The sequence below is a fragment of the Cyprinodon tularosa genome, unplaced genomic scaffold (assembly GCF_016077235.1).
Source record: "Cyprinodon tularosa strain WSP-4 unplaced genomic scaffold, ASM1607723v1 ctg165, whole genome shotgun sequence".
Taxonomy (NCBI): Eukaryota; Metazoa; Chordata; class Actinopteri; order Cyprinodontiformes; family Cyprinodontidae; genus Cyprinodon; species Cyprinodon tularosa.
The window spans coordinates 1,619,431-1,644,487 of record NW_024038483.1 but is presented as its reverse complement, the minus strand read 5'-3'; the positions used below and the strand labels follow the sequence as shown (position 1 = coordinate 1,644,487).

At 35.3% G+C, this 25,057-nt stretch overlaps 1 protein-coding gene across 1 annotated transcript in view; it reads right to left on the bottom strand.

Moving 5' to 3' along the window:
* Window positions 1-25,057, bottom strand: part of igsf21a (immunoglobin superfamily, member 21a) — a 240,460-nt gene that overhangs the window by 4,996 nt on the left and 210,407 nt on the right. Inside the window, exons 6-9 of the mRNA XM_038280808.1 lie at window positions 13,037-13,517; window positions 6,347-6,432; window positions 3,996-4,188; window positions 449-487 (exon numbers count right to left, since the gene is read on the bottom strand). Coding sequence (XP_038136736.1) covers window positions 449-487; window positions 3,996-4,188; window positions 6,347-6,432; window positions 13,037-13,517 — 799 coding nt within the window. The remainder of the gene's footprint in view (window positions 1-448; window positions 488-3,995; window positions 4,189-6,346; window positions 6,433-13,036; window positions 13,518-25,057) is intronic.

Here is a 25,057-nt window from a genome sequence, read left to right as displayed (position 1 = left end):
ATCCTTTGTAGAAAGCAATGGGAGAACCAAAATGAGCACTTTTTAGAGTGGAAAAGAAAAGACAGGCAGATTGCAGTGGGAGACTGAGTGGAAGAGACAGTAAAATTAGATAGATGGAGAGCTGTTTCCACATCTCTATGGCTTCTCCTTACAATCCCTCACTTTATATATGATAATCTGGCAAACCAGAAATGAGCGCCCCCCCCGCTCCCTTCCACTGCACATATGAAACACCAATAATCTTGCACTTTTTCAACAGTGACATGCATAGTTAGTTACTGAAGGGGCCTTTTGCCCAATTGTGAACACTGTCAAACCAAAATCCTGTCTCAAATGCTCTCAAGCACCTTATATTACACAAACCATTTGTATTTTTGTTATCCTATTCAAAAAAAGAACATATACTTACATAACACATTTTTTTTTAAGAGACGGCTGAATTACTTACTGTTTGGATTCTGCATGTTTTTCATCATGCTTGGATTTTCTGTTGAAAAAAGAAATGAAACAATGAAAAACTGCAGCTGCTTTACAGGTGATGTGGATTTTAATATAATGAAGAATGGAAATATCATCATTGTTAACAGAATTATAAAGAAAAAAAAAAGTGAAACACGTATTACTTGACAGAGATTTTTTTTCTCTAATGGGACTGAATTTGAAGGTTATACAGTACAGGTACACGCTAAACGGCACATCGCTGATAAGAAAAGGCTAAAGCTGGTAAATGGACCTGGGAACACAAAGCTCTGCAGCAAAACAACCACAATACTTTTCAGGGAATAGAGAGGGAAGCGGAAAACAGCCAAGGGCCAACAGGTATGGGTAAGAGATTTGAGGTCCTTACATTTAATTGGCTGCATGTGTCTAACCTGAACAAAACACTGACAAAGTATTTTCAGTGTTCTCACAGGGATAAAGTAATTGCAAAAGGCGCAGCAGGAGGCTTAGCAGAGTGTTAGTAACCACTCTAATTCCACTCTGTGAGCTATTTATAGATCTTAAACTTTGCATGTAAGTAGATGAAAGGTACATGTAAAGCACAACGTGAAACTACTCTGGTCTCATTGGAGCCTCATAAACACAACGGTTCTTTAGAGAAACCTGGTGAAAATTAATGTACTCACATCCATGTGCTTACCACATCCAGCAAAATTGCTTAAGTGTACATACAGCATCTGTGTGGGTCTCTGCATCTGAGCACAGCTTGTGTCAATCTGAATAACTGTCACTCAAGTGACTTGGTTAAAGATGTAGATTATTGTGTAAATCCTGCTTGCAGGTATGGAGCTTTAAAACTAAGCTTTTAAAAACATACATCTTTTCTAAGATTGTGTATTTTCTTAAGACCCAGCAAAAATGAGCACAGTCCCCAAACTCTGGGGGGGGTGGGGGGTAGTATGGATGTCTCATTCTAAGCTCACAGGGGATGGTGCCAAGGTCACTTAATCACCATTTACTTCCTCTAAGCGTTAGTGGAAGCAATCTACAAAGAGCAGACAGACAGATGGGCCATACTGTTCACATAGCCAATGACACTGGAGGATGCATCAGGGTGTTAAATAGACTTTATTGGCCTTCCTTGCAAACGGCTTCCTTAAAGTAGCTCTTTAACTTTTAAAGTGTATGCTTACTAGAGATGCTCTGCAGTTTGTGAATTTGCAAGACACTTCAAACTATACTGTACATTAGAATACCACTGGAAAAATAATTTATGTCATTAGCTTATTTGAAAAGGCAAAACTCATATACTGTATCACATAGTTCTGATAAACAGGGAATGATGATGTATATTTGGATATTTTACATGATTATGGGAAAAGGAAGGACTGTGAAATAAAACCAATTTAAATGTATATTTTTTATGCAGAAATGATGGCTTACTGAGAAGACTGTCTATGAACTGTACAGGAAATGTACTCACTGGTTAGGCTCCCTCTGCATTAAACATTACATCAAAGCACTGTGGCATGGAGACGTTCAGCCTGTGGCACTACTGAGATGTTTCCAGGGAGCCCACAGTAACTCAGGAGCTGTGCCTCTCCACTCTTCCTCTAAACTCTGGGAGGTGATTTCCAAATGAAATACAGCATGTACTCTCAGCTGAAAATATGAGTTCGGACCAGTGAGCATCAGTCCTGTACCCTTCTCCTCATTTTACTTCCAGGTGAGACAGTTGCCAAAGTGTCTAGGGGTCACATTACACAAAGTTGCAACAAATGTCGCCTCTGTTAAGGATACATATGTGTTGTGCCTCTTGAAAAGCTGACCTGGCATTAGTACTGAACTTTATTTATCAAACTCTTAAATAGACGTGCTTTATTATCCTCATGAGGATGTTGTTTTCCCTCAAGCTCGCTTCTTTAGAAAAAAAAAGTTTTTGTAGCTAATCATCCTTATCCACAATGAAGAACTATAAAATACATGTTCCAATTTTGCACCCAGGGTATAATACATTTTTTGTTAAAAATAACATTCATGTAGTGTACTGTAGTCTGATAGAAGATAGAAGAAATTTCTACACAATAAATGCTTTATTAAGGCATATTCATATGAGCTTTGATATAACTGCCGTATGGCCATTCGAGATGGCTCTATTTAAAAGATAGGGCTGTTACTGAGCTGCACTTCTTAAAGGAGAAGGCGCAGAAAATACATTAGAGGTTCTGATTCTGTAGGATAATGTGCTAAATGTTACCTAAAAGAGACAAGGGAAAAATTCTATTATTGTACAGTTATCGATTTTGAAATATTAGGTAAAGTGGAAAGTGAAGATGGAGCCTATAATAGCTATCAAACAAGAAATATGCAGGAAAAAAAAAGTGACACTGCAAGCTCTTGCCTTTAGACAACGCTAGAGTGATTGAAATCAACTGAATTCAAGAAGGCTGTGACAGAGAGACTTTTAAGGAAATGCGCATCATAATTTAATATGACAACATAACACTGGAGTGTCATCAAGACTAAAAGAATATGTTTAATTCAAAAATGCAAACCCATTTTCTGAAAGTCCCCTGAGCAAAGTGTACCTAAGGCCAGCCTCATACTGACTACATTCAGTGTCTACTCCTACATCAGCTGCAAAAATGCGACACTCAGCATTGAAGAGTGGATTCAGACAGCATGCACTCTTATTTGCTAAGGAACCAAATCTGCTTCACCCTATCTAGGTCTGACGTGCTGCATGGCTCATCTGTTTTTTTTTTTTTATATTGACAAGTTCTGCTCTGTCATCCATCAAAAATAGACACGATCTATACTTCTGACGGAAAAGGACTCTCTGTCATGCTACACCGCAACGGAACCACTGGGAATTATCGCATCGATCGGAATGGCCTGTATTTGCAACAGAGAGAAAATAGCGCTGATGATTTAGTCTGTGTGAATGAGGGGTAGTAAACAATAACTCCCTTAGAAGAACAGATTAGGTATGCTAAAACCTCCTCAATGCCATAAACACAAATACCCAGCCTTAGCGTTGAACAAAATGTTTTTGTTTCACAATCTGCCACGAAAGGTTTTTTGAGTTTCATCACAAGCTACTGATTCCCAAGCGACTTTTTGTCATTGCAAAAAAAAAGAGCAGATCTAAAAATGTCATTTGTGTGAGAGTTGGACAATCCTTTGGAGAATACTTAATCTCACTAAGTGCTCACTTAAACATGTTTGTATTTTTGAGCCAAATAGCAAACACAATCTCTTATTAATCACACAGTTGCATAAATGATTCATTTTGATGTAGTTATATCAATCTCAAATGATTTAAATATTCATCAAAGTCACTGTAGATAAATGAAATAAAATTGTCAAAAGCTAAACTTCTTGATAAATCTTGTGGATGCAGCTGTGGTTTCAAAAAGAAAAAGAAAAATCAAAATTGTTATTTCTTATCTTTAAAAAAATTAATATTTATTCAAGTTATGTCAATTTGAGTGTTGGGGTAACAAATAATTTAGACCAAGGCTTAATTATGTTGCAGACATAAGCATACTTACCAAACACTATGAGACGAGTGTGCGTATCCGTGGAGCCCAAAGGATTCTGGGCAGTGCAGCGATACATTGAACCATTGAGTTCTGCTGGCACTCTCTCTAGAATCAGCTCCCTCCCCTGACGTTCAGCACTGCCATCTAGTAAGTGGCCTCCCACCCGTGTCCAGGTGTAGAGCGGCTCAGGAAATACTTCATTCTATCAACAACATTGGAGGATCACAACAAAACAGATAAAAAAAAAAGAAAGAAAGCAGACGAGGGAGGTTAAAGACAGCTCAGAGGGAGAATGTGAATCTCCTCCACAAGATTTTAATCAAAGTATACATTAATTATACAGACTCTAATTTCCCCTAATCCAATGGCAAGTTAACAACATGCATTAATAATCAACACTTAAATTTACAAAAGCTTTTCTGCAGATCCCCTCCATGTGCTTGAACTTATTGAAAAGCTAGTTTAGGACATCATTTTTTACTTATTTCTGGACCCTTACTTTGGATATGTTCTGATCCAAAATAGGTCAATTTAGGACCAACTTTTTTAATTTGATAAAATCATCAGCATACATTTAAAGAGGAACTGCAAGAAATCCGTGATGGTGTGTTTATTGTTTGTTAGTTTGCAAATTTCTAATTCTTACAAATAAAAAAAATATATGTAACATTTAAATAAACTTGCAATTAATCTATGAATTGCAAGATTCATAGATGAATGCTTAAGATAATTCATACATCAATCCATCCATCTTTATAAAAAGGTCTGGAAAGGAAACCCAGAGAATCCACATAGCTAAGCTCGTATTCTTCTTCTTTTAAATGTTGAGGTTATACCATCATTATAACAACCTGCTGGTCTAGATCAAGGATAAAAACATTATTGAAATGATTTAACAGATTTGTAAAAAAAACAAAAAACAAAAAAAAAACATTAAAAAGAACTCTAAAAAATATAATGCAATTGTTTTTGGTATCAAGTCAATCATACTTAGTTACTTTAACACATTTTTTCAAGTTAGCAGGGTAGGAAACAAAAACATTGTGTTAAAGTAATGAAATATGACTAAGTATTTTTTTTTCAGTGTTGTGCAGCTGGTCCCAGCTGCACAACACTGAACAAGGTGGTGAGAAGACTTTTGTTCTTTCTTAAAGGCTGAGTCCAAAGTTATTAGTCTTGGCATGAAGCTTTATCTACTTGTGAAATTCTAAAACCCAAGTCTGGTGAAGGACAAGGGAACATTTCTTTTTGATCAGTCTGCATACATCAGTGCTCAGGATGCTGAAGGTTCTGACTGGATTCGTTTCACGGCCGAGCCTTTGTTGCAACCAATCTTAACTCTGCTCAAAGACATGCTTTAAAAGGATCCCAAGGTCACTGAGCAAGCACAAACAGATGTATAAACCTGTGCTGCCCACAGATCAGTGCTCTAAACCAACAAAAGTATGGAATATTAATTTCTTCTCATAAAAGGAGCATATAAATCAAACATGACATCTGACTAGTGATTGCTGAGCAGTGTCTGGAAAGTCTCAAGGGAGATTTATGCTTGGGTCATTTGTGCGTTCTATTCAAGGATTAGCTCTATTTTCTTCACCTGACTGGCTTTGGTTACCTGCTTTTTGTGTACCATTACTGTCAAACAGACCATCACTAGGCCCCAAGCCAGATACACACGGAACATATCTCTATTTAGCAAGGTCTGCTGGTGGAACAAAGTCAATCGTTATCTATATGGGCTCTTGTGATGGTCCAAACATTTAATGGATACCTGCATTGGTGTTTTACTGATCATCATTAAAACACATTAAACAGGTGCAAGTCACCCCCTTTGAGCTCTTTCTTTCTTATCTATATAAATGAGGATTTATTTAAAATCATAAGTGTCTATATCAAAAAAAGCTTTACAATCTTAATTTTACTGTCTTTAAAAAAAAACAACAAATGTGGGACCTAGTTATGTAAAGTTCTGTGCTATCTGTAAATTGACACATTTCTGTATTAAATCGTTAAAAATATTGAGTGACACCATTTACACAAAAAATAAGATCTTACTGTCTGTAGGCCTTAGAAAGAGTTAATGCACGTCGGTTTGGATTCAGAGAAAAGACAACTATTTCATACTAATACAAAGTTTGTCTTTATGACCAAGAATATACCATTATAAAATGGGTGATTTGAAACCACATTTTGTCAAAGTGACTATTCTATGAGCAAATATACATGTACCTGTAAGCATAAAAAAAAAAAATTCTCTTAGTTTGACTCCAAAATATAAATTCCTAACAGATGTACTGTGAATGTCTAAAGTATTACTATACCATCTGTATCTGATATTGAAAAACCAAAGTAAATCCTACCTGGAACCCTTGCACAGAGATCCGTACAGTGTCCCCGACCTTTGCCCTAGTGGGGGTCATGAAGAGTTTGGGACCTTTAGGAGCAGCTGAAAGGGACATTAAAAGGAGACACAAACAAGACAAGGTCATTCTACTGAGTATGGAGAACAGAACCCGCTGGACACCTGTTTTGTGGCAGAGGGAGAGAGACAAATACAATTTCCTGTCAATTAAGGTCACGGAGCGAGAGGCCAGGGACCTGCAGTTTCTTTCATCCAAAGGACTATGCTGGATTTATTCCCCTTTGGAGAGAAAGGGAACTAAATTGGATAGATACTCATTACTGGAGAAGAATGGGAGTGCAACGGGTGGAGTATGGAGGAAGCGAGATAAGGGGCACTCAGAGAGTTAATTCCCTTGTCTGGGTGTGGACGGCAGAACATGGATGGCTTTCGTTGCCACCATCTAAAACAATAGAGCCATGCAAAAAAAGGAACAAAGAGGTTCTAGCATAATAATAATAATTAGGGAAGGGGTACATTGCTTATGCATTGAATTTTGAGAATAAATGTATAATTTGCATTAGTTATTAAATAGTATTTCATTTAAAATGCTAAACAACATTGTATCATGCAGGTTATGTTGCACACTATTTATGAGGATTAACATTCCCCTAAAGATAAGTTCTTCTTATGCATTATGTTACAAATGTTGAATCAGTGGTCCAAGAGACACATGCAATAAGAATCAATTCAGCTTGAAACACCTGGAAGTCCCCTACTGGAGTTCTGCAGTTAAGATAATGTTATAGTGTTTCCTACTTAGCTATGCTAGTACACCAATAACTTTTTTTTGCATGGGTGCAAACATTAGGAGACAAATTGTGTAGTTGGATTCACTACCTGACATTCAAATGAATGATTAATGGTGTAGTTTTTTTAGGTGGAACATTGATTCAGCATATTATTATAAAGTTAGCAAAAAAAAAAAAAAGGTTTATTATTTAGACAAATTGGGATTCAAGGTGATTTTCTTACATTTACAAAGGTACATATTTCTATATACAGGCTCAAATACTATATGCATAGACTCTACTGTACTTAAATTTGGATAAATACCCCTTTACTAATGGTAAAAATAAATCCTAAATGTCTTTTTCTCACTAGCAACAAGATCCTGACAAAACTATGGCTGCATATTTGACCAGAAATACATAAGCTCAAATACTACATGAACACATCTACATAAACATAAATAAAAAACAGTGTTTGTAGAGTAAGAATATACCTGACAAAAACACTTCACTCTCAATTAGTAAAGATTAAAACAACACAAAAACGTAACTATCCGACCACAGCATTTTGTAGCTTTGTATTTTTTCCCCTTTAAATGTTAAAAAGGATTTCACTTGCTGAAATTGCTGTGGATGTGGGAGACACCATCTTTTCACCTCCCACACAATAGTAGAAAGGTATTTTTAAATATTGGTGCCATGCAGTCATGGAGCTTACAAGGCATATGGCCGGTAGATGATGGCCAATTTCTGGGATTTGCTCCAACAGTGACAGTTGGTGTCCTACGTCACTGCCTTTGATTACGGCAGCATGAGTATGATGGACATAGCCTCTCTCGGGTGAGGACATCACAGGGGAAATGCGCCATGCTCCAATGACACCATCTCCTAAGGCTCAATTTCTTCCCCTTGCAAAATAGAACTGTTGTGACTTCGGGAGAGGTCGAAGAACCAACATGCCTCCTAGAAAAACAACTGTGCATCCTGTATCAGGTGTGCTGCGGTGCCAAGGCAGAACATCAACAGGTCGGCCCAGCTGTACAACAGACAGGGAAACCTGTCGTGTTAGTTGGGTGACTGGATCTGTTTAAATGGAGAAGTCAGGGAGGCAGATGAACACATTTAAAAGACCAGACCGTGTCATGAAAAGCCCTAGGTTATTTTAGTGCCAGTATGAACAAATGCTATTAATAGATATCCAATACAATGCAAGACTAATGTATGCGAAGATAATCTGTAGTCGAACATGTAACAGTTTAATTTTTATTGTTCAAAGTTATACTTGGATAAATTTAAACTCTGTTAATATGCGTACTCTCTTCCACACATCAACCCACACAAACTGAACATCTGCTGTTTGACTTTCTGGCAAAGCTTAGACTGAGGTGTAAAGGTGGCGATCTCTTTCTATCACCACTCTGGGTATGAAAACTGAATTAATTCAGATATTTGTTGATGTTGAATGATAAACATCTTCACTAACCTTAAGCCAAAACAAATTACATATTTTTATTTAGAGGCTCTGTTCATGGACGTTTGTATATTCATGAACATAATAATGAAGAGATCAAACAAACATGGGCATTTTTTTAAACAGATTACCAACACCAACCACCTGCTCTAGTAACATTTGCATGGGGAGCACAGACTAACTCATGAATATGCATGTAACATGACAGAACACTGGTCAAAGTGTCAGGCTGTCACTTGCTCCCCTTTGGCAATATTAAATCTCTGAAAGAGTTATTACTTCTAAGCGATGCAAAGACACACAGTCTTTTCATGAAAACACAAACATATCCTGATAGAAACAAGAGGATATGTGTTTGAGCACAAATATTTTTTTGACCAATATAAAGGAATGGGAAATGGTAAGAATGATAGTAACAAAATGGTGAAAAACAATTCTCCTTTTTTCATGTCTTTTTTAAATAAATCAATATACCAGTTATCTTGATTAAAAAGCTTACTGTCTTGAATAAAAGAAATACAAGCAACTTACTTCTGAGATGGATCAAGACAAAGCTGGTTAGTAAATGTTTTGCATTTTAAGCAAGCATTGGTTAGAATAACAAATGAACCTTTTGTATTTAGTTTTCTCTAGGTGTTAGGATTTAAAAGAAAATGCAAAAATGATTTCATTTTAGGTCCTTCAAAAGGCCAAATGTAAAATTACATTAATTACCTGTTTAAGAAGAGAAGTTTTAAAAAAATATAGCACCGTTGGCATTTGATAGTAATTTCAGACTACTCTTTCTTTTGTTAACATCATTTTAAAAAAGAGACAGAAATAGGTAATAATCCATATTTCAGTTTTAGTTGACAGATTTAATTGCACATATGCCCTCTTCAAATATTACACTTTTTGTATTATTTGAAATAAGTAAAACAAAATGAGCGCAAAGAGTATGTATAGAGTAGAGTAGAGTAGTGTAATAACTTAGCATGTTTATGTTAGTTGGACACCCTCTGTCAGTCTATAACAAAAAATCTGTTTTATTTATGGGCTTTATCTTTTATATATTATACAGGTACTGTGCAACAGATTCAAGGAAAAAAAATCCTTGCCTCGTTCTGCTCTTTTATGTGTGCCCCCTTCTTTTCTGTCAACATTTTTTATGCTACCTATACTGCAGGTGGCCCTGCATATCTTTTTGTTTTTTGTGACAGAGGCTGGATCAAGTTTTACTCCCCAAGTCAAAATTAAGTCTACATAATCAAGTCCAAGTCACATACTTGTAATTTTTTTTAATTACAAGTCATGATGAATGATCCTTAAAACGTGAATGTGGACATATTATTTTGTGTGGTTTTATTTTATTTCTTTTGCATTATTTGCTTAATAAGCAACTGTTTAAGGCAGATTCCACCCTCCCTGACAGTGAGTGTAAAATATGGACACAAAGAATTGTTTTATTAATATAACTGCAGCTACAAGTATTGGCAGACTTGGTGTTGATATTTACTACAAGCCTTTTTGATGTATACTTATGAAGTCTTTGTTATTTATTTTTGCTTTTTGAAGATTTCTTCAAAAAGATTTTATTTCTTCATTTTCAAATGTTTAAGCATGAACATTTTCAGTCATGAAATGGTATATAAATAGACTTTAAATATGTTAGAAATGTGAACCAAAAAGTTATTTATCTTGTGCACATATGTAGAATTAGAAGGAAAAGAATGTTAATTTCTTCCTATGCAAGCCTGGTAGGTTTACCTCATTGGCTCAACAACAGAAACCAATTTATGATCTAATTGGCAAAAATACAAAAAAAAAAAAAAAACAAAAGAACAAAATTAAAGGCTTTAGAAAGAATGCAAAGCAGAGTAAAAATAGACATGATATTCTCATGGCTGAAACTTGAACAACCTAAACCATTCTTATCACAAGCATATTGTGGTAAATCTTTGACATTTTTATTTTACTTTTGAACATTTTTTCCAGTTTATTTTCCACTTTGTTAAACCTTTCAGTTCCCTCTCTAATTATATGTTGCCTACATGGCTATTCTGTCACTAGAGATATTTATTAATTTATTTATTACCTATTCTGTCACTGTTTTGGGGACTTTTAAGTCAAGAAATATCCCATAATGCTAATAAAGAAGACAGGAACAGCAACAGTGAGCTTCTTACACTTGTACAGGGTTTATTTTTGTGTTAGAATTAGTTTACACTTAAGAATCAGATAAATGAAGACGCTTCGGCTGAGTGAAATTTACCTACATACATTTCTTTTCAGTTTTCAAATGTCACTTTTGCATTTTTTAGGTGCCCATTCTCTATATGATAAAGCTGCATTTTAACTGTAATCTGTATTTCTGTGTCTTTGCATGCATTGAGAAAAATATCAGAACATATTTCTCTCTATGAATAATCTTTATAAAGATACAATGCAAATATCACTCTCAGTTATTTATATACAACAATGATTTTCACAAAGAATGCTGAGCTCATGAATTTATAAATATTTTGAAATTCAACAAAACCTAAAACACTTCAAAAATGATTATTAGTTATGATTTTAAACATGTAGCAGCTACAATGTTTAGATTTCATCCACATCTAACAGCATAAAGATTTTTTAATAGGATAATATAGACTTCCCAAGAACCTCATTAATGACACCTTTATAGCTGTGAAAGGGTTCCCATTTAGCCTTTATTACGGATGTAATCCTTCATGACATAGGTTCAGAGAGGTTTCAGAAAATAATTATCTGAGCTTTTGTTCCATAACGCATTTGCTACAGATTTTTGTCAGCTGAAAATCCATAATTCTAATCTCATAATTCTATCATATCACAAGTGTGTTCTATAAAAGGAAGATCTGCGTGTAGAGTCCACTTGAATACAATAAAGGAAATATTACACTTAAGCAACCCATTTCAGATGGTCTGAGTTTATGATATATTGAAATATACTGCTGAATTCAACAAGAGATGGTAATGCTGTTATAACCGAGTTACTAACTAGTCAGCAACAATATTACAACAATACTAGGTAGGTTGTGTTACTTAAACCAGGGTTTTATGTACCTTGAGGACCAGGATTGAAAAGCATCAATCAGTTGTGAACTTTTATATGCATTAAATATGATGGTCACGGCCATGATTCTTCCATTAGCTTTCCTGGCAAAGTGATGTTTTATCTGGCCTAGCAGTGAAATGATGAAGGGATTTATCTCTTTTTTTAAGTCCCATTGCCAGAGTAAGTCTCGGAAAAAACAAATTGCCACACCTTAACAGCTGCTATTTAGCAGCTGGAGGCTATTAGGCACTGGTTCCAGTTTATTTTATTGAATACTTTCTTTACAACGTAAAGCAGTAGAAAAATACTTTGAAACTTTTTCACAGATTTCCATAGATTGTGGTGGACACAAAAACAACGACTTTTGTAACCTCCATTATTTCATAAGTTATCGAGAACTTTACAGGCAATAAGTGATTTTCATAGATCTAAGCAAAGTGACCATGTTTCCTCATTAGAGTGAATGACGTATATTTTAATTAAATGGAAGCTGGTGAGGAGATAAAATACCATGTGAAACACATCAGGCATAGACATAGAGCAGCAAGAGACTCTTTTCCTTTGCTCATTCTTTCCATCTTGCAAGGGATAATGTCTCGGCATATAGTGCAAGAAATGCATGGCTCGTTCCCAGAAGGACTATGCCAAAACATAGGCTTTGAAGTCTTAATTGGATGTGCTGAAAGCCATCTTCGATAAAATAAAACAGAGTGTGCATCGCCCATGGATCTCTATGTCGTCTGTCTATCTAACAACAACAGACTCGCACACAGGCGTAAAACTTTATTTGAAGTTCTTTCATAGAAATATTCCTGTCCTGAACGTACACAGTCTGGATTTCCTTGCTTTTACTAGTTTGTAATCTTAGTGCACACCTTTTTCTCCCTAAACTTAACTAAAACCATTACATTTATTGGCATGCCGACATACGAAGCTACTCGTCCTGTAGCCTGATGAAGTTTGATGAAATGCAGCAACTCTGAAACGCTCTTTCCAATTATATAACACTGGTCAGAGTGTCTAAATTCTCATTCTGCTTCTCTAATTCAGGCTGACTTTTTCAATAACGGTGCTAGGTTAACTCAATCTAGTAACAGACACCTCAATGAATTGCCCTGTCACTCACTTGGAGTTGTGCATTTGCCGCTAAACTCGTAATCTGCTCAGCTGGAACACAATTAACCAGCATCAAATGAAAATCAGTGTTGTTCTGTGCACATTTGCGAGGCAACACAAGGAGGTCCAGTCTGCCTCAAACACTGACATAAAGACAGCACGAAATCAGGAATCGAGAAAGGAGAAAATGGTTTCGGGGTTTTAAAGCAGAGACAGGGAAAGTGAGATAGAAAAACAAAACCAGCATGCAAAGCAGATAAACACTTGACTCACCCAGAGTGACCTCTGTCTGCATGGGCATGGACAATGCTGGGTGCTTAACTTCACAGCTGAATAGGGCATCATTGTCCAGCTGTGGGTTGAGGGTCCAGGTGAGTCGAGCCTGTACCACAACAGAGCCGTCGCTCTGAGGGATCTGAGTGTGGCTGAAGTAGTACAGAGGGTCCGTGCTGTGTACCCAGCGGGGGAACTCCCGGCTCACCACTGTCTCTGGAATGACCTCTGTTGCAGGGCTCGGCTCACTGGCCTGCTGGCCCTGAGTATGGACTCGCTGAGGGCTCTCTGTGTACAGACGAGCTGACCGGCCTTCCGGATCAAGAAGGGAGAGGGAACGCTGTAGTTTGGTCTCATCAAGGTCCCTGCTGATGAGTGGCCTGGCTCCTCTCCATCCTGCAGCGCCGGCTGCTCGCTCGCTGGAGTATGGCTCAGTATAAGAAATTACCTCTATCAGCTCCCCATCACGCTTAAAGTACACCTGATGAAGGTATTGAAACGGGGGTATAAAGGGGGTGGGAGGGAAAAGAAACAATGTAGGACATCTTTTTAATAGAATTACATAGTTTCTTTAACAGAATTTCACATCTCAAATATTTGTTTAAAAATAATTTGATATGCAAAGTATTAAGGCATTAATAATAATAATAAAACAAACTATACAGGGCTCAGACATTTCTCAAATATTTCTGAAAAATATTGTTTATAACTCTATCAAACCCAGATATGTTCAGCTTCAGGGTGAATAGGTTGTCAAGCACTCTTCTTTTGTAGCTTCCAAATACGCCCTAAGCATTGAGAATTTTTTCAGACCCAACAGATAAGCACTGATGCATCCTATTTTGTTCTGACATCCATAACAGGTTTCCAAAAGTTGTCAGTAATCTGTTTTGACTAATTGAATCCACTGGACATAATTAACAGAGCACACACCTGCACACGAAAAGCTCTCACGGTTAACAGTGGATGGCTGCATAAACAAAGCCATGATAATTGTTCCTTTGGTCCGCAAGAGGAGACAAAATCAAGGCCCAGATCTAGAGGATGATTTTTACTGCCTTTACAGCTCTACTGCATAACTGGGAATTGGTTCCATCAGTCAGATGAAAAACTAATAAACTAGAGGTACAGAAGAATAATCTGAAGTGTGAGACCTAATCAGCAACATAAAGCTGAAAGTTTGAGCATTAAAACAAAAGCCGCTCCTTAATTAGGAGACCTTCACAAAACCAGAAGTTTATTCTGATAAATTTTCAATCACAAATTAATTGAAAATGATTGATACAGAAAGTATTTTTTGCACCATATGCTTACCATAAAGGTTTAGATGTACATTTAATTAAAAATGAAAATCCAAACTCATACACACTAAAATAACTAAAACAGCAATATTTGACATCAATATTATTCCATAGTTGTTATAAAGTGAGACAGTAAGAAATATATAAATACATTTAGATATAGTCTCATCAATTCAATGCACTAGGGCTCTGTATGATATCAGATAATTTAAAGCAGCAGTTTATGAGCTTATTAAAATCTCTGACTGCGTAATCCCCTGACAAAAAATTCATAACCCATTCCAGTACATAGCTAGAAGATATTGGCATTGAAACAAGGTTGTATAGTCTTTGCCTGTGGTAATGCTATTTTAGAAACAATGTGCCTTTTTCAATGTTGTTGAATGAAAAGACCGCTCCTTCCACAGCTCTTCTGGGGGACATGTGGTCATATAAATTCAAATTCATGAAGCTCAAAGAATCTTTATCATAAGCTATGAATTTCACAGCATTGTATTCAGGTTTTTGGTATGCTAATTTTTCAAGCATAGCTCTAATGTTCTCTTTCAAGCTGTGATGCCTCAAGCCAACATTTGCAATAGATACAGTACCTGGATAGCATTGGAGCATCAAAATGTGTGTCCTTCTCTATGAAAAGACATTTACCTTTGAAGTGAAAATATAATTTGTATTAATGAAGGATTTTACTTTAGTTTTAAAACTTAAACTTCATTTCTGAATGGATATATTACTTTTACATGACCTCTAAATTATTTCTACTTTCATTTGAGAAAATTTAAATTAACGGGAAATATTGACCTTCTCTGTCTGCACTGATGTATGTTATATGCTCTGATGACGTTAAAAACTATTTTGAGTTACAAAACACTCCGCAGTTGTTCAAATCTACTAGTAGGTTTGTGGAGTTTATGGCTAATTTTACAAATACCAGCCATCTTGAGGCAGGAACACAAGCAATTACAAAGTTACCCTTGATTCAACAGCACTGTTAGTTGTTAGCAATGGTGATTAATAAAAATATTAATAATAACAATAATAATAATACCTATACAAAAATATTTATAATAATGAAAGAGGTGGAGAAATTACTAAAATACGACAACTTCTGCATGTTTTGAAATTTGTAATAAAAAAGGCTGTCAATTTTAAATGTATTATGAATTTTCTCTAAAAACAGAGTCAAAATTATACATGCAGTCTTAAATAAATCTTTAAACCACAACTTGTATTGGGACATAGAAAGATGCAGAGGATCAGCAAATTTTCTGTAGTTTTTTGGAAAAGCCCCTGGCATAGTTAAAGATGGAACTTTATTTACATGTCTATTCAGAAATAGTATGGTTCATTTAAATATGTTGATTTTCTTAACACTGACAAAAGTATCGTCCATAAATCAAAGAGAGCAGATATCAAAGGCTTTGGTAAGAATTTATAAAAAAAACATTAGAATAGCTTGCTTGTTAATGTCTCTAGGATTATTTGGATTTTGATAGAACATCAATGTTGAAATTGTTATGGTTCTTCCCTTTTTGGACTTTTCAGTTTTCATTTATCTCTGTCACAATGTTTTGTTGATCTTTGGTTTCTTTTCCATTTAGTGTTATATTTAAGCTGTATCGCATTTTTTGAGTTAATCTCTGTTGCTCTCTTGTGTCTGTCTGCTTCCCCCTTGGCTCCCTTCTAGTTACTTCTATCCACACCTGTTCCATATCAGCTCATTAGCCCATTCTTTGTTCTGTCCTCCATATATACAGCTCCTTTTCAATTCCTCATTGCTGGTTTCTCATCATTACTTGGCTCCTCTTGTGTGGTTTCCCTTGCTTTTCATTCATTGCCCTTTTTGATTTAATTAAACCTGCAAGAACACACCCCTCATCTCTGCATTTAGGTCCTCGACTAACCTCCACCCAACAATGACAGAAAAATCTTTTCAAGGTATCATCTTCTGACCTGAACTGTCCCCCACAGCACAAAGCAAATTTAGGTACTGTTCTGCTACGGAATGCACTCTTGTATTATGTAAAGTAAAAATAAAACTAACTACCTTTAAATATTGTAACCTTACACCAAAACCAATGGTGAAATAAATTTGTTTTTCAACAAAATAACAATTTCAATTATGAGTTTGGAATAAGTAAAGCAGGCAAATAATGATATAGACATGATAATTTGGTCCCCAACATCAACCATATTAAAGTTATGGACTTTAGACACAACAGAGTCATGCATGTTTATAGCAACAAAAATGTACGACCTCCCTTAAGAAGTTAAAAACATTAAAAAAAGATTCAATAATGAAAAGTTCACACTGAAAAATTGCAGCTTAGATGGTTAAACTCCCAACAAAAAGTGTGATCTAACAAGTATAAAGTGTCAGAGTAAATTGCAGCTTTGCTTTTCTGTATTCACAACCTTTGCTAAAAACTTGCAAATATCAATCTCCTTTTATCTGTATTTACCTTATGCTCTGAACCCCATTTTAAAATCCAAATATCACAATATGAAGCATAAACATTAGCCTCATCCCAATGACCCTATTACATCTGCTAGTAGGTCTAACTCTTCACTGTGTACCAAAGCACCTCATTAATTATCACAGCAGGTGGAAGGAGAATAGTGTGGATTAGAGAAATCTCAGCACCTGTTTTAAAGCTCTTGCTAAACAAAGTGGTGTTGGTGTGCAATAACACCTGGTTTGGCTAAAAAATGATATGATGGGGAATTAAGTCAATAAATCTGCATGAATGATTTGTTTAAATCTCCATCAACATACGACTGAATTTAAAGGTAAAATATTGATTAAACATCACCTAATTCACTACAAAACAAATTTTCTATCCTCTACTCTTTAAAACTATAATTAACATTTATCTGTTGGCAAAATATTGAAGACTAGCTCAGCTTTTGATAATAATTCTACTGTGACTGCCTGTCTGCTTGAGGTAAGAGAAGGAGAAAAAAAAGTATCAAATTAATGTTTCATAAAATCTATGACTGAAGTAAACAACATGTTGCTGCAGGGAAAGTGTGAAACATTATTTCGGTGTCATTATTCAGATTCTTTCATTTCCTCTTCCATCAGAGGCAGATCAAATCTACAATGTGGATAAGAAAACAGAAGATATGGATATGAGCTGACATATGTAGAAATAAAACAGTTAGAGGCCTGAGAGATATCAGTCAGATTTGTGATGAAGCCTCAGGTAAATACTTATGTTTGTGCTACAGTTTTAGATCATTTCTCGCCAATCTCTTTTTCAGCAAGATTTTAATGTAGAAAATCGAGACAAAATTAGATGGTTTTAGCCTTTCTGTTATAGGCTAAATTCTTATTTGATGCACCAAAAAATTCTAAGAGGTAATGGTGAGCCTAAAGTTAATAAGTACTATATTTTTTTTATATTTAAAAGAACATACATTAATACAGAACCGCAAATAAATTTATTTTCACAAAGATTCTTGCAAGAATTGAAGCTTGCTTGTCCAAGATTTGATATGTAAATTATGTTCTAAAATTATTTTTTAATGTCCTTTCAAATGCACCAGTATTTCAATCCATTAGGAGACTTAAAATATAATATGATTAATTATAAGCAAAATGATTAAATCAACTCACCATTATGCATAATCATCATTATTGTAATAATAAATTGATGATTTATTCTTAAAATTAGTTTAATAAATCTATGATGCCAATTTCCTTTATTGCAGAGAGGATTTGTTTTCCTTTGAGCTTCTGACTAATTTGCTTAAAATCCTGTTTCTTTGACAAATAGAAAAGTAAAAGCATATCCATTCTTTTATTCTATGCATGGGATTGCAAACACTGATTATTTTTGCACATTTGATTATATATCTGCCAAAGCAGCACTTAATCTGTTTTTCACCATGATACATGTCTCCAATAAATTGCTGCTTTCGAAATTGTGACATAGCCCCTTCTGTTGGATAATGCAGTGAGCAAGAGGCTTTTCATGCAATTTAATGCATCACATTTGCATTAATGGAAACGTTTTCTCATATATATTTAAAAAAATAACTTATTAGGTTTTAATAAAAACATTTTTATAGTGCATCAAATTGAAATGTCCATTGAGATGTCTTAAAGGGGACATATTATTTTAAATGCTTCCCTTTGCATTTAATCATTTATTTGTGCTTTATGTTTCAAACATTTTTAGTTGACACAAAAAACTGAATTCAGTTCTGAATTCTACGGAGTTGTGGTCTATATAAAATGGAACTACCATGCTGATTTCCTCATTACTGTAGCTCCACAGGTCCCCTCTATTCCCTTACTCATTCCTGTTTTTTTTTAACCCTATACTGGTTAAAAATGTCAACTAGTGAAGACTTGTTCATCCAGCCTAACATGCAAAGCCAGAGTCAGACCTAGAGTTAAAAAAGTGTGGAGGCAAAAAAAAACTTGCAGAACAAATAAATGCATCACGATGGTGTGTTACTTACTACTGTATTTTAACGCCCCACATGAACTTACTACACTATGAAGCCTAGTTTTACAAAAGTGCAATATTAATATTCATCTATCCATGTGTGATATATATGGTGTAATTAAAATCTGAAATACAGTTTGTGTCAAGAGATAAAAATAGCAGATATAGAAAAAAAGTTAGCCAGTGGTCCATTACTTTTTTAAATAGTTATACAAACAATATGTAATTAAAAGAAAAATCAATATTCACAAAAAACATAATAGGGAATAAGGAAAACGGAAATGATAGAAAAACATGACCCAAACAGATAATGTTATATCATATTTGGATTATTTTATTTTTGAGGTATCTAATGTTATGTTATATGAATCATTTTCATCACTTGGGTTTAACCTATAAGACTTAAAATCAAAGACAAAGATCAGGTTTGATTTTCCTTATATAATAATAAATAATGTAATAAACCGAAGAGTCACATCTCTTTGTATCTGGATGAGCTTTAATACTTTTTAGCTTATTCTCGATTGTGAACATGTGTGTGCCTGTTAAGACTCTCACGGAGGTCATACATTTCTGTAGATTGCCTTACACATTCATGCAACGTTCATTGTTATTCATCCTGAGTTGTGTGTAAAAAATAGCATCATGTTCATCAACATCTTTTGTGAAAGGGCACGCTTCACACATGAAGCCTTTTGAGGGACTAAATTCAACTTTTCTGGTCACCTACACACTTCAAGCACACAACAACATGAATGTAAAAGCCCAAGAAATAAATAGAAACAGTATATCCCTTTCAAAAAATTTATGTTAACATATTGCTTAATAAAGTCAAGTCACATGTATTGGGACATGTACTAAACATGTGAAATGCCTAAACAAAAATATACACTTTTTTGCAGAAGCATGAGCTCAAACGAAAAAAAAAAAAAACATTTAATTTAAAAATACTTAAAAAAAGGATTTTAATATTATCACTATTAAGACCACTGATATATTTTGCATTTATCAACAAACTGAAGTTCAAGGAGAGAGGTGAAGCCAAAGTTATTATCTTCATTTCTTCTCATTGTGCGGCCCTGACTGAAGCATGTACTTAAGCCCCTCTTGTGCCAACTGAACAAATTTTAAGTCTTACTCTATAATTTTACATTTTACACTTGTACGGCCATATTACTCTTTTTCTCTTAGGACAATGTATCTCTTAAATCTCTTCTTTTCTTCACCCCTCTTGCCACATTTTCAATTAGTCTTTGCTGCATTTCTATATCAGGGGAGTTTGGATATGTTTTAACCTTTTTGCTCTATTGCAAAATTTCTGACCATGAGAATTCAGCCTTGTATTTAGTTCATGTTTACAATCTGCTGGAAACAGAAACTTATGAATTATGAATGACGATGTCAAGGCACTTAAACAAAATCAGAAAAGCTAAGAATAAAGTAAAGTATTTCATAGTGATTGTTAGGGGTCCCAATAAATGTATAGTTGTTGATTTCATAATTTGTTTTTTTTAAGCTAAGCTTTTTACCCATTCCAACACAAGTACGTATGTAGTTGCCATCTGATACTGGTGGACTAAAACAATTGCTTGTCCTAAAGTCTTTTAAAGGTGTTCTTAAATTATGCCAATAAACACTTCCAGCGTTGTGTATCCTTTTCATGTAGGATATGGAGTAAATAAAAAAGGGGGAAAAACAAGCTTGTTAGGTGGTACATTTAGCTGTAATGGGACCTGGAAAGTAGTGCTCGCTCCCATGTAAAAGAGGATTTTGGAGTGTTTTTGGCATTGCAGCTCTATTGTTCTCTTACAAACAGTGTTGCTGCATGGAATAAAGTGATTATCAATCACGCCTCTGTTATAAATCCCCAAATACTTCATAGTCCAATATCTGCGCACAATGAAGGCAGACAAAACCATTTATTTGATGCTGAAATGAATAAGAACTGAAAAAAAAGGATGTAATTCTAAGCTGGAGCCCATACATAATGCCAAGACAGTGGTGAAATTAGGCTGGGATGGTATGAAAAGGGTTTCACATTTCTCTCTGAATAGACAGTGATGAAAGCACCTGCACTCTGAACACAGCCAAGCTGCTCCCACCCCAGGAACATTTCAAACTCTTTTCAAAATGTAACAATCATACTTTGGTCCATATACAACTTTATGTTGCTGCAATTAATTATGTGGGTGTCAAAGGAACAAGCCATTAATTCCCATAGTGACAGGGTTTTTAAATTAGAGTAGAGAAGGAGAAAAAGTACGAGAGAAGCAATGAGAGAGATCCTGGCCATGACTTAATCAGTATTACCACTTATTATTATCTGTTATTATCCTTCCTCTTTTCAATCAGTGCTTGCTTGTACTCTAAGGATGTTCTAATAGTGGCACTGGGGAGCTATTATTGATATGTCACCAGCTTGCTCAGTGACATCAGATGCTGACAGATCTTGAAACATAATGCCAGATACTTTTCACAAATACCATCTATTTTTTGCAGCTATTTCAAAAACATACCACTGGAACTTGGCTACATGTACAGAGAAGCAATAACATTAGGAAGAAAACTAAATCCTTGAACATGTAAGATTTACATAAGGACAAAGACTCCTACACGGTAATGTTTTGATAAAAAGGCAGATCAAAGCTAGAATCTAGCTCAATACATAACATCAAGGTTGAATATTAAAAAAGAATAAAAAAAGAAATAGAACAAAAATAATTTTGAATAAAAGAGAAAACAGTATACAATATACAAATATATCGACCGGCTTCCCAGGCTTAATTCTTTTCCAAATATATTGTAGGTCACATAAAGAAAACCAGGTAGAAATAGTTTTTTTAATATAGTGACCCTTAAGGTACTTACATTAAGGCAGGAAGTTTATGATAGCCTTAACCTGAACAGGGTCATATGTAGAATAATTAATCTTCTTTGAGCTTTCAAGCTTCAGTGACATCACAGCTTTGCTTCTCAAAACAAAGGAATATCAATAGAAAAGTTGTATCCATCTATGTATAATTCCATTACAAAAATTAATTGATATATGCATTCCTTTAAACATATTATTTCAAATGGAAATTCTGATTATTATAGCATGTAGAAACTTAATGTGTCAAAAAATGTAATTGATAAGTACACTTAAAACATTGTCTCTGCAAAAGAATGTCATATAGTTTCTCAGCTTTCTGAAAAATATCTATAAGTTTACTATTCAGTGTTTATGTCAATTATTATGTCAGGTCCTCTTATTCTCAATGAATATATCAGTGCAGTATGACATGGAGGTGATCAGTCTGTGGCTTTGTTTATTTGTCATATGCTTAAGATTGTCATCCTCGTTTGGTCAATACCTAATGCTTTATCCAACTGTTTTGGTTAAGCCAAGTTGGTAGCTACTCAAACGCAGTGTCATCTCAAAATCTATTTCTAGTTTTGGTCAGTATACAACTACCAGGACCTGCTGAAAAATACATAGACCCTGCTCCATAATATAGCTCCATAAAAGTTTGTCAGCAAAGGGACTAATAGTAATAATAATATACATTTTATTCAATGCACATTTCAAACCAACCAAGAAACCAACCAAAAAAAAGACTTGTCAACAATAGTCAGTGTAACAACAGCATAGGGAGATCACTGGAAGTATGCAATCTTAAACAGAGGAACATTTTTTCCCATCCACTACCAGCCTTATCAACAAGACCCAGAGACCCCTGTGACACTTGACACTGCCTCTCTCCCTCCGCCGTTCAGGACGTAGAAGCTACACCAACATGGCATCTGCAGACCTCCTGTGTTACATTAACCAACAGGCTACTGTGTATGTAGCTATATACTTTATTTTGTATGTTTTATATTGTATATATACTATACATTCTGGACATAGGCGGATCTACTGGGGTGGCATAGGGTGGCAAATGCCACCCTAAATGACAGCCTTGCCACCCCAGCTGCCACCCCAGTTGGCGGTAGGGGTGGCGAGGCTTATAAATTATGAATCATTTGAGAATTACGACCGCTAATTTCTAATGTCGGACTGCAGTGAATGCAGCACGAGATGACGCGAGAGAGACTGAGACTGATTAGTTTGAAAACCGAATGGGGCAAAGCGAGGGAGCCAGGGGTGATGGGGAGAGGAGACACAGGATGAAACAGGTAGAAACTGATTAACTATCTATCGAGAAATTAAATCATAATGAAAGCACAATGTTGCTAGCATAGCTGCAATGCTGATTTTGAGATGATAAAAATCAGGTTGCAGAACGTTATTTCTCTATCTATGATGTTAGTTAGGCCTGACGTCTCAGGCTCAGAAAGACATATTTGCGGTCAACTATGACAGAAAAGAGACGATCAAGTTTGATTTTACTCAAATCAAAACGCACAAAGGCATTGGATCTAAATAAAGTTGTGAAGCGCCTTGCTGAGCAACATGGAAATCACTGCATTCAGCTGTTATAGTCATGTTAACTTTATGTTCTGCTCTCTGGTGAGCCTTTACAGAGCTGCTACATTTTGTTTTGGCACCTGAGAAAATCTGATATTTCCTTTAATGAAACCAAAAGTGTTAAAAGTAAAAAATGTGATACTGGTGTAAATCCTGCTTAATATGAAGCAGGGTTGTTGTTTCTTTTTTTGTATATATAATATGAAACTATCCAGAAATGACCCGTATGAACCTACTCACAAGCAAAACGTATTTTTATGTTGCTTCTTTTCAGATTTGTGGAGATTTTGATGTAACATACAGAACCTGCCTTTTTGTTGATTTGTTGATACAGCAGTATGGAGGACCAACTCTGCCATATTTAAAAATAAATACAGAAATAAATAAATGCTTATTAAATAAATAAGCATACAATTAATTGCAACCAAAAATACAAACAACAAATAAATGTAAGTAGAAATTAAATTATACAGCTAGTCATAAAGGTATATAACTCCTTTAATTGGCTTCTTTATTTCTTTGCCTTTTTAATATTTACCTTTTTTATTTTTTTGTCATTTATTATCTTCAACTTCATTTTTTATTACTTATATTTTTAAGTATTTATTTATGTGCATGTTATCATATTTTTGTCTGTTTTATTCTTCCTTTGTATTTTTTTACCCTAGTTATTTCTTCGCCGCTATTTCTTTCTGCCTGCCCTTGTTACATTTCTGCCTGCCATTATAATATAATTTCTAATTACATTTATTTGTTGATTGTATTTTTGGTGGCAATTATGACATGTGGCAATTTGTATGCTTATTTATTTATTATTTATTTATTTCTGTATTTATTTTTAAATATGGCGGAGTTGGTCCTCCATATACAGCTCTATCTACAGCATATTTACATGCATGAAATGTCCCTTTCATGTTGCCTTAACTGCTGTATGTCAAGTTACTGAGGAACAAATGGGGTAAATGTGTGTTCAGAGTAAACAATACATAGATGTCCTGTACCTTGTTCGGGTGCCTTGACCCTTTTATTTCTACTGTGTAGTTCTGCTCACTTTAGTGCAGCTCAGTCCATAGATCTATGATAGGTAACTTTTTCTATCGTTTCTTCTTGTGCAAATGCTGCAAAGCTGCCTCTCTGACAGTCAATCTCACACATCTGCACCTCAGCACCTGTGTCTTACCTTAATACCTTTCCTGTCATAAGGCCCCACTAGAAGTAGTGTTATCATTCTTCTATCTCCTATTAAGTGAGATCTCATTGTACAATGTATTATTAATATGAACTGTTTCACATGAAACACTAGTACTGTACATACTATTCTCACCAAACTGTGATAACTGTGATTAAATTCAGTTTAAACAAATGCCATATGTTGCCACCCCTAAAAAATTCCTGCCCCCCTCTTGCCACCCCATAAATATTTTTCTAGATCCGCCCCTGATTCTGGATTCTGTATATATATCTAATTTGTCAGCACCATCAACACCAAGTAAAATTCCTTCTAAGTACAAACCTACTTGGCAATAAACTTGATTATGATTCTGATGAGTTTTTAGTATCAGTAATGCAAATATTGGGAGGGAGTGAATTTGGGTGCAGAGCGGGAGAGGGCCCAGCTCCCCATGGTGATGAGGTGGGCAGGAGGCTTAATGAGGTGGATGGAAGAGGAAGATCTAAGGGTTCGAGAAGGGGTAGCAATCTTAAGGAGTTCTGAGTGGTATGGGGGAGCAAGATTAAAGATGACCTTGAATGTAAAAAGGGTGATTTTGAGCTGAAGATGACAAGGAGCCAATGGGGTGTTGTGATGGAATAAGGG